Raw genomic sequence first — 10,816 nt, 5'->3', positions numbered from 1 at the left:
TTGGAAACAGATGGAAAGACAGACAGAGATGCAGGGGAGAAAGAGAGGTACCAGGGGAGACAACCGGGAGGAGACCGGCCTGTGGGCTTTAAATGTGCATCCCACTACCACTTCGGGTCCCAGTGATTGGCATCCTAGTGGATTCTTTTTTTTTTTTTAAATATTTATTGTGTATACAATATTCTGTCTGCAGGCCAGAAGAGGGCACCAGACCTCCTTAAAGATGTTGTGAGCCACCATGTGGTTGCTGGGAATTGAACTCAGGACCTTTGGAAGAGCAGGCAATGCTCTTAACCACTGAGCCATCTCTCCAGCCCCATCCTAGTGGATTCTACCTGGGGGGATTCTTCTGGGGGGAAGCAGCCCCCACCCCCACCCTGAGGAGTTTTACTGAAAGCAGAGGGCTTTCCTCAGCCGCCCCAGGCTTGACTGTCTTGCTGCAGGGTGAGCTGGCATTTTCCTCACCAGTGGCGTTGAGTGAAAGGAGAGATGAAGGACAGAAATGTCGAAAGCACCCACCACCTAGGCAAAAAGCCGGGAGCCACATGGTTGTTAATGAGGGGCTTTCTCTCTAGCAAGCAGCACATTCAGGGGACAGGTGTTCCATGTTAATGGGACCTGGCGCCAATTATTACCATTTCCTGTGTGCCAAGGTAACAGGGCAGTACTGTGCTTTGTCACTGCGGATCTTCTGGGACACAGATCCTTCATGAATTGTTAGGGCATTCTGTTCAGAACAAGCAAGATGGGCCTCCCATCCTAAAGTGGCCTGACAACGCCCTCTAGTGGGGATTATAAACAACAGCAGGACAGTATGTTCAATTCATCCTCGGACACTAAAGTGGTTTCAGGGCTCCCCATAACATGGCAAACAAACCACAACAGATTATCCTGACGAAGATAATCCTAACACACAAGGGTGGGAGCTGGCAGCCCACGCTGGGCACCCACCCTGGCCAGCTGCACCCCTTCTCAGTCTCTGGCTTCTGCACATCCTAAGGAGGGGCTGTGCTGTGGAGGGAGCTAACAGTCGCCTCAGAGTCTGGGCAGACTGCCTGCCGGTGCCAGGATGATGCCAAAGACGTAGAAAAGCCCCAGAAGGAGGTTGAGCTTGGCTGTCCTCTGGGGTAGCTTGTTGAAAGCCTGGCTGCGGAACTGCCTCTCAAGGGAGAAGGCCACGGGGATGGTGAGCAGGGGCAGCGCCAGGCTGATGCTGCAGTGCGTGGCCAGGATGCTGAAGATCAGGTAGGGCAGAAAGAGCAGCGTGGTGTAGAGCACGTAGGAGAGGGTGGGCCCGATGAGGATGGCCAGAGTGACAATGCCGGCCTCCTGGTCAGACTCCATGTCCCTGGTGTTGTTGGAATGGAGAATGGCCTCCGTGCTGAGGGCCAGAGGGATGGCATAGACTAGAGGGAAGATGGCCAAGGACCCCACCTGGACAGCGTAGGCGAACATCACAGCCAGGGGGCCGAAAGTGATAAGGATGATGAGGTCTCCCAGTGCCACATACTTGAATCCAATTCCTGCAGACAGAAAAGCCAGAGATGCAGTGTGAACCAAAGGCTGTCCAAGAAATGGCTGTGTCTGGTGAGAGGCTGTGATGGTATGCAATCATTGGGGTACCCCAATAAATGACCCAGTACAGACTCAGGTCTCTGAGCTCAACTGCCAGGTACTTGCCAAGTTTACCCTTTAGGTTTTATCCCCCAAACCAGTTTCTGCTACAAAGTGCCCTGAACTCCCAGTACGCAGAGATGATACAAGTCCAAGAACATGCAAAAGGCTTGATGATCCACTATTAGACCATAAAGTTCTTCTGCCTTCTCCAGCCCCGGAAGGCAGAATGTCCATCCTGCCTCCTTCCCCTCTAGTCTTTCTTAAAAGACCCCACTGAACGCCATGGCATTTCACAAGCTACACACTTCCATATAAGGACACCGTCACTCATAGGAGGAAACCAGTGCAGTTATCGTGCACTGCCCCCCCCCTGTGGTTTCCTTCAAAACCAAGCCATTCCTAGCGACCGTTCTGCTCCTAGGCCTGCCTGTAACTCCTTCCCAGCCTCCTCCCTCCATCTCCAGCACCACACGACATCCTAAGTCCAAATCAGGGTCACCTTACTCTGGAATACTACAATTCTTCCTAGGTGGCCTTTGATCTCGTATGAACCTCCCATCCCATTCCAGTGTTCCTTTAGAACTCTGGGATTGCCCTTCCCACACACCCTCAAACCCTCAACAACCCTGTGTCTTTGGAATCAAAGTCCCAGCATCTGGCTTGCCAGACTTGGCTCCCACTGGGAGTATTTGGCACAGAGCTACAGTAACAAACACTTCCTTCAACCTGGAACCGAGGTCAGGAGGTCAAGAATATTTCCCACTCAGTCTGAAACAGTAAAGTCACGTGCAATGGTGGGAGATGGGCATTAGCATCCAAACTTTGGTTGCTACAGTAACAGGGAAGCCTTTGGATCTGGTGATGCTATAAGGCAGGCCTCAGAGTATCTGATTATATTTTACCCAGTCTAAAATAAGAGACGACATGCCGGGCAGTGGTGGCGCACGCCTTCACTCCTAGCACTCGGGAGGCAGAGGCAGGCAGATTTCTGTGAGTTCAAGGCTAGCCTGGTCTACAGCATGAGTTCCAAGATAGACTCCAAAGCTAAACAGAGAAATCCTGTCTCAAAAAACTAAAATGGGGGGTGGGAGATAACAGATGACAATGGTCTTCAGGGGATCTAAAACCATAGGAACTAAGGACCAAGATCTGGCCAACTTCACCTTCACAGAAGTAATGGGTCTGCTGGCTCCAAGTGAGCACCCCTGGTTTTTAAAGTGCAGCACTCCCACAAGGCATCACAGGCATGAGCCCTCAGTTTCCCAGCACCAGAAAGCTGATTCCACACAGCCACACTGTGTGTCGATAACTTGGTTATCTGAGGACATGTGCCCAGGAGGAAGTGCCTGCAAGAGGAACAGCAGCCCATGTTCCCCACATACTGCACGTATTCAGGAAGCCTCCCTCAGGCTAAGCTAGCGTGATGCTCCCCTACTTTCTCTTACATTCGCTGACCCACACACCACAACAGGACACCGGATGGGGAAGATGTAACCTCTGGCTGGATGATCCAAAGACCCCTCCTTCCTCAGATCAGCAAGCAAAAAGTGACTCAGCTTCCTATGGACCCTCAGCCATGAGCATGCTTCCCGGCCACTCCTTCCTGAAGCCCCTCACTTCCACTACATGGCTGTTTGCCTACCTCCACTGCAAAAGGCATGGCTTTCTTCTTTCTCTTTTCCATCTCCCTCTTCCCAGCAGCTAGAGATGTGCAGCTTGCTTTGACTCTAACAGAACTATACTCAAGCTTCAAAACAAAGCAAACAAACAAAATGGGTGGTGGTGGCGCACGCCTTTAATCCCAGCAGAGGTAGGAAGATCTCTGTGAGTTCAAGGCCAGCCTGGTCTAGAAGAGCTAATTCTAGGACAGGCTTCAAAGCTACAGAGAAACCTCGTCTTGAAAAACCAAACAAGCCGGGCGGTGGTGGCGCACGCCTTTAATCCCAGCACTCGGGAGGCAGAGGCAGGCGGATCTCTGTGAGTTCGAGACCAGCCTGGCCTACAAGAGCTAGTTCCAGGACAGGCTCCAAAACCACAGAGAAACCCTGTCTCGAAAAACCAAAAAAAAAAGAAAAACCAAACAAACAAAAACAAAACAAAACAAAATCACAACAGAAACCTGGGTCCCCCTTACGCAGGTCTTCCCCTAAAGCCACTCAAGGAGAAGAAAGGTTTTAGTCTTGAGTTTATCTGGTGGAAGAAAATGACAGAGCTTCTGGAGAGAGAACTAAGTGTAAGACATGGCCCGAACTCTCCTGACTCAGAGATGCGACCCACATGGGAGTCTCTTCTCAAGCATTCCCACCCCTTCAGACACCATGTTCTGAAGGAAACAGCACAGTGAAATACTGGGACCATTCTCTGCTTAGCAGCCAGAATTAATCTGTTAAACCAGGCTGGCCTCGAACTCACAGAGATCAAAAGTTGGCCAGGTGGCAGTGCATGCCTGCAATACTAGCGCTTGCAAGACAGAGTCAGGAGGAGCAAGAGTTTCTAGCCAGCCCTGCTACACACAAAGAAGCTAACTCAGGGAGGAAGCTGGCAAAGGTGCAGAGCCACTGAAGTCTCATGCCGCTGTGGGCTGTGGGAATATGAGCAGTACAAGTGCTTCTTCTTGGGTTAGCAACTCTTTGTAGAATTAAACGGCACCCAGTGGAGGCCACGGCAGTTTCATTTCCAGGCATTTACTCAAGAGAAATGAAAACAAATGCTCATAAAAAGACTTGAACATGAATGCTCAGTCACAATAGAAAAAAGAGACACAACCCCAAGGTCCCTGAACAGAGGAGCAGAACACAGTGTGGCTGTCTCTCAACAGATGCTGCTCAATAATAACAAGGAGCTGCTGACATGAGTGACAACATGGTGAGCTTCAAAACCATCACACTGGGCAAAGGAGGCCAGACTCAAAGCGCTCACACGGAGGTCAGACATGGCAGCCCACACTTTTCATCTCAGCGCTCGGGATGCACAGGCAGGAGGATCTCTGGGAGTTGGAGGCCAGCCTGGTTTACATAGTGTATTCCAAGCTAGCCAGTACCATAAAGAGACAAAAGCAAAACAAAACCAAAAAAATCCCCCAAACAAAAACAGAGTTCATACTGCAATAAACAAAGTCACACGCGATCCATGTGGAATGGGTCCCTGCACACGGCACTCTAGACCACACAACTAACCTGAGTGAAAGGAACTAGAAGAGTAGTTACCTGCGCATAGACGAGGAAGGATGGGGCTGGGAGAAGAGCCCAAGGAAGCGATAGGGGTGATGGAGAGGCAAGGACTACACAGCTGCTCGTGTTCATCAAGGTTCACCAAACAAACACACTTCACTGCATGTCAATTCTCTACCAATAAAGGCCAATGTTAAAAGGAAATCTACAGATGGGCAGTGGTGGTACACACCTGTAATCCCAGCATTCTGAGACGGGCAGATCTCTGAGTTCAAGGCCAGTCTGAATTACAGAGTTCCAGGAGAAACTTTGTCTTGGACAGGCGGGAGAGATTATAAAAAGAAAATCTACGGGGCTGGAGAGATGTCTCAGTGGTTAGGAGTACTGGGAAGAGACCTTTGTACTTCTGGCCCATCAGCCCTGACTCAGCACTGCAACCAGATTCTAATTCTAACCCAGGGCCAATTCTGTCTCCTCCATGTCCTGGTTAAAATGTCTCTAAAATGAAGAGAATGCCACGGTTTCAAGAATTCCCAAGAGCTGTGTGCTGAAGAGTTAGTCGCTGGGCTGGTGGAATATTTTATCTTTAACATCTGTCTTTATTAAAAATGTGTATGCGCCTGTGTGAGTGGATAGCACACACATGCAGGGGCCTGTGGAGACCAGCAGAGGACGATCGGTCCTGTGGAGCTGAAGTTACATAGGCAGTTGGCAGTGCCCATGTGGTGCTGGGAGTCAAACCTGGGTCTTCTACAAGACCCGCAAGCACTCTGAATGCTAAGTCGTCCCAGTGGTAGAATTTCTAAGAGGAGTGGAGTCTTCGTAGGAGGCTTTCCAATCATGTGGGGGTGTGTACTTGAAGGGGACACTGGGGCCTGGGTCTAGCCCACTCTTCTTTCTCTATTCACTACCAGACCCAAGCCAAATGGACTTCCTCAGTATGGATTCCCGCCACATGTACTATCTTGTCAAAGACCAAAACACCATAGGCCAAGCCGGGCGATGGTGGCGCACGCCTTTAATCCCAGCACTCGGGAGGCAGAGGCAGGCAGATCTCTGTGAGTTTGAGACCAGCCTGGTCTACAGAGCTAGTTCCAGGACAGGCTCCAAAGCCAAAGAGAAACTCTGTCTCAAAAAACCATAAACTGGAGCCTAAAACTAAGTAAGTCTTTCCCCATTTTAAGTCAAATAACTCAGGCATTCTGTTATAGTAGCAGAAAGCTGACCAGCAGAGGGCTCCTCCCTTCAACACCACCTTACACTTTCTACCAGGGTCCTACGGGTTTCCCTCATCAAATCCTCACTATGTGTGTGTGTGTGTGTGTGTGTGTGTGTGTGTGTGTGCGCGTGCGTGCGTGTGTGTGTGTAGAGAGAGAGAGACTTGCCTGAAACTCACTATGTAGACCAGACTGGCTTTGAACTTAGAGACCTGCCTGCCTTTGCCTTCTTTTTTTTTTTGGATTTTTTGAGACAGGGTTTCTCCGTAGCTTTTTTTGGTTCCTGTCCTGGAACTAGCTCTTCTAGACCAGGCTGGCCTCGAACTCACAGAGATCCTCCTGCCTCTGCCTCCCGAGTGCTGGGATTAAAGGCGTGCGCCACCACCGCCCGGCTGCCTCAGACTTTTTTAATTGCCCTACATTTACAACAGGCTACAGGGCAACTACAGTCTCTTGATTTCCTTCCACTCCTTCCATCTCCTTTATATGGTCCTCATCTTCCCCTCCTCTTAGGCTGGAGGGCTATAGGGCCCAGAACTTCTCCTCTGTGCTTTCCCACCAACTCTACAACTTTATCTATGGGCCAGTGGCCCCCTGACCTGTCTCTCTAGCCCAGGCCTCTCCATTAACCAACTATCCACCTCACATCTCCACTTGGAGCTCTAGCATAAGATGTCCAAAGTCAATCCCAACTTCTTCCCTTCAAAAACCAATTCTAGCCTTGCCTTTCTCCCATCTGGCATGACAATATCAACTGTGCCCTTCTGGTGGCGCAGGCCGAACCTTCTGAGTCAAACTTAACTCTGTGGCATTTCTACCTAAGAACCAATCCACTGGCAAACAATGTCTACCTCCAACGTCTGCTCAGAACCTGCCTCACCTCTCTGTGGCCACCACCCTGATGCAAGTCACCAAACATCTTGCCTGAACTGCTCAAGGGCCTCTGACCTGGTCTTTGTTCTTCTACCCTTGCCCACCCTACTTATCCATCCACAATACCATAGCCAGAGAGACTCTTTTGAGCCATGACATCACACTCCTATCCAAAGTCCTGCAATGTCCCCTGTACTTTAAAGTGCAAGAGGCCAAAGGGGGGAAAATGCCTATGCAGTCTGCATGCCTCCCACCTCTCCCCAGACACACCCCTCTTCGCCTAGCTTCCTGGACTGCGTCCCTCACACACACAGTGGGTTTCCTCTTCCTCAAAGTCATCAGGGACTTTGGCACTTGCTGCCCCGCATACCTAGAGTCCTACTCCAGACATCGACACGCCAACCCTATCATCTCTCACTGCCTTCAATCTAGTTCAGGTGTTATCTCCTTAGTGAGGCCCATGTCAATCGAACTACTTAAAATTGTCTTCATTGTCCTCTTCTGTGTCCTGCCACCATAGCACTTAGCACCTCTTATACCCAGTTATCCACTGCATCACACGACAGTTAGTGATGGACCAGATACACAAAGGTTCCTAGAGATTAAAAGGGAAGATGACAAAAAAAATTAAACGCCTTTGTTAATAGTCTATGTAGTTATTAAATTAAATGCCTGTTAATGGTCTACATAGTTATTACCATGCTTTCTGATTACGAGCTAAACTTCTTTTCTTTTCTTTCTTTTTTTTTTTTTTTTTTTTTTTTTTTTTTGGTTTTTCGAGACAGGGTTTCTCTGTGTAGCTTTGGAGCCTGTCCTGGAACTAGCTCTTGTAGAACAGGCTGGCCTTAAACTCACAGAGATCTGCCTGCCTCCGCCTGCCGAGTGCTGGGATTAAAGGCGTGAGCCACTACTGCCTGGCTTCTGAGCTAAACTTTTTCTAAGTTGAGTGTGTACACATGTGTGAGAGAGGTCTGAAGACAGCTTTTGGAAGTTGGGTCCTCTCCTTCTACCTCGTGGGTCCTGGAGATCATACTCAAGCATCAGGCTTGGTGGTAGGAGCCTTTATCTACTGAGCCATTTTGCCAGCCCACATTATGTTGTTATATGTGTGTGTTTCTTTGTGTGCATGTGCACTGAGGCCCCAAGAGGGTGTTGGATCCCCTGGAGCTGAAATCAAGTGTGTCTGTGAGGGGCTCAACATGGGTGCTGGGAACTGAACATGGGTCCTCTGCAAGAACAATAAGATCTCTCTCTCTCTCTCTCTCTCTCCCTCTCTCTTCTTTTTCCTTTTTTTTTTTTAATGCAATCGAGTTTCCTGCATTTGGGGAAATTGCAGGGGTCAGCTCAGCACATCTGGATGCAATGATTAAGACTCACTCTAGGAGGGCTATTTTGTGATCACGTATTTCCCCTACAAGGTTTATTTATGTATTTTACGTACATGAGTGCTCCGTATGAATATATGCCTGCATGCCAAAAGAGGACAGACCGATCCCATTGTAGATGGTTGTGAGACACCATGTGGATCTTTGGAAGAGCAGCCAGTGCTCTTAACCACAGAGCCATCTCTCCAGCCCCAAAGTAAGACATCTTACAGGTTAAGCCATGTCTCCAGCTGGTAATGTTCATAATCCACTGCCGAACCAAGGTCTTCACAACTTAAAGTTTCCAAAGTAGCCACGGCACACAAACTTTGGATTTCCAGTCAAGTCGTCTAAGTTAGTCAGGCGTCTTTGACACTTCTACAGTTCCTGTGTAAAGGAACAGTTTCCAGTTCAGGCAACTGAGACCTTAGAGCAGGAAACAGGTCAATTCTTACCTCCCGTGTAGAGAAAAGAGCTCGACAGGCCTCCAAAGTAGATGAGAGCCAAGTGCTCCAGTTTCAGAGTGGACAGGCAGTAGAGGCAAGCGGCACAGACACAACCCAGGGTGTAGAGGAAGACTCCAAACCGAACAACATCCTGGGGCTCCAAGATTCGATCCACCAGAGTCCTGTCGTCACTCTTTTTGTGGTCAATGCCCTTGGAAAAGTCATAGTAAGTGTTGACCAAATTGCCGGCCCCGTGCACAGCCAGGACAGCCACTGCGCAGCCCACCAAGAGCCTGGGATCCAGGATACCCTGGGATCTGTAGGCCAAGGCACTGCCCAGGGCCACAGGGGTGAGTGAGGCACTGAAGCTCCAGGGCCTCAGGGCCAACACATAAGAGGCGCACTTCTGTCTCCAGGAACGCGGTGGAAGGCTGTCCTGCTCGGGCCAGTCGTCCCCCAGGGGGTCCCTGTCCCCGACCTTGGTCGTCTCTCCTGCCTGGATATTAATCTTCTCCCCCGGGGCCTGCAACGCAGCCATGGAAGTGACACGTGGCTAAAGTCAATTCTAAAAGGGAGCCACTCACGGGGACCGCCCCAGGACGAAGATAGGCTGGGCAGCCTGACCTGACCTTTCTTTAGTTCCGCCCCGGGACAGGGTTTGGGGGGCGGTATAAACATGGGACAGCAGAGAGCAGGCCATGCACCCCAACGGGGCCGGCGGCACTGCCCCAACCACCTGTCACCTGAGCGAGGCCTGTGTGGTTCCCTGTCCCGCACCACAACTTAACAACCAGCCACAGCCCGCGGCCTCCAGCGGGCCACCGGCGCCGCCATCTTGTGCACCGGCCTCAAGAGGCCGGCCGGGAAACCCAGGCCCGGGACTAGAAGGGCCGGAAGAAGGCCGGCGGGGGGCGTGGTCAAAGCCCAGAGCCGGGGTTCAACAAATAAACTAAAAGCAAGAGTCACCGGAAAATGATCCGGTTAGCACCCCAAGGATTTCAGGGCGTGTCGCTTTGCGATGTATTGGGCCGGTTCGCTTACTGAAATAAGACTCATTGTGATGGGGATGGTTACCCCAATAAATCCTACGTTGAAAATGCTCTGTGCAAGCTGGGCCTGGTGGTGCACCTCTGTGATCCTAGCACTTGGAAGATGATGGCAGGAAGCAAATTCAAGGACATCCCTTATTATATAATGAGTTCAAGGCCAACCCAAGCTGCATGAGATCCTATATTAAAGAAGAAAAAGGAGAAAGGAAAGAGGGAAGAGGGAAGGGAAGGGGAAAGGAGAAAAACGGAACACCAAACGAAAAGGAAGGACAGAAAGAAAAGAAGAAAAAGTAAGTGTTTATAAACAGAGAGCCAGGAAAAGAAAATACGGTGAAATGTTATGGATTATATATGTATAGCTATAAGAAAAAAGAACGAGGAAGTTTGCTGTGTACTAAGATGCAAAGACCTACACAATAGACTGGGTTTTTATTTCTTTCTTCATTTGGAAAAAGAACTGGAGAGATGGTTCGGTGGTTAAAAGGAGTGGCTTCCCTTCCTGAGGACCTGAGTTCAATTCCCAGCACCCAGAAGGCAACTATAACCACCTCTAAATCCAGTCAGTTCCAGGGCATCTGGTGCCCTCTTCTGGCCTCTAAGGGCACTAGGCACACATATGGTGTGCATACATGCAGGAAGATCACAGTAGTATACATGCAGGCAAAACACAGATTCACATAAAATCCAATAATAAAACTACAAGGGCCTGTGTAGCCCAGACTGGCCTGGAACCAGTAATGTAGACCACAATGCCCTTGAAATTCTGATCTGACACCAAGTGCTGAGATTATAAACACTCACCCACACACTTGGTTTTAGGTGGTGCTAAGGATTCTACCCCCTAGGCAGATAAACTACCACCTGAACTACATCCCAGTCCTACAGTTTGCAGGCTGTTGTGAGCTACCTGATATGGGAACTGAACCCGAGTGCTCTGGAAGAGCAGCCCGTCCTCAGCCAATGGCCATCTCCACTCCTTATTTCACATTTTCTTCTTTAAATTAATGTTATTTATCCTTTTCAAATATTTATTTTATACTTTAAATTAATGTTATTTTTTCATATGTTTATTTATGGGAT

The 10,816-nt window shown here is 49.6% G+C and overlaps 1 protein-coding gene across 1 annotated transcript; it reads right to left on the bottom strand.

Annotated features, from left to right (window-relative positions):
- Nucleotides 1–274: 274 nt before the first annotated feature.
- Nucleotides 275–9,529, bottom strand: LOC121448830 (ubiA prenyltransferase domain-containing protein 1). The gene is made up of 2 exons (XM_041653071.1): nt 8,697–9,529; nt 275–1,523 (listed from the first exon to the last, which is right to left on the bottom strand). The coding sequence occupies exons 1-2, from the start codon at nt 9,223–9,225 to the stop codon at nt 1,036–1,038; spliced, it is 1,017 nt and encodes a 338-aa protein (XP_041509005.1). The 5' UTR covers nt 9,226–9,529; the 3' UTR covers nt 275–1,035.
- Between the last annotated feature and the right edge of the window lie 1,287 nt (nt 9,530–10,816).

Source organism: Microtus oregoni, unplaced genomic scaffold, assembly GCF_018167655.1.
Source record: "Microtus oregoni isolate MIOR12 unplaced genomic scaffold, Mior012 000005F_ref0000423, whole genome shotgun sequence".
Taxonomy (NCBI): domain Eukaryota; kingdom Metazoa; phylum Chordata; class Mammalia; order Rodentia; family Cricetidae; genus Microtus; species Microtus oregoni.
Note: the sequence above shows the minus strand (reverse complement) of the source record. Positions and strands in the feature narration are given on the sequence as shown.

What these genes read in the sequence shown, in the direction of transcription:
- LOC121448830 (XM_041653071.1), bottom strand. Translation starts at nt 9,225, where the DNA reads ATGGCTGCGTTGCAGGCCCCGGGGGAGAAGATTAATATCCAGGCAGGA. An exon ending in CTCTTTTCTCTACACGGGAG is followed by an intron (nt 1,524 to 8,696) that starts GTAAGAATTGAC and finishes TTCTGTCTGCAG; the next exon opens with GAATTGGATTCAAGTATGTG.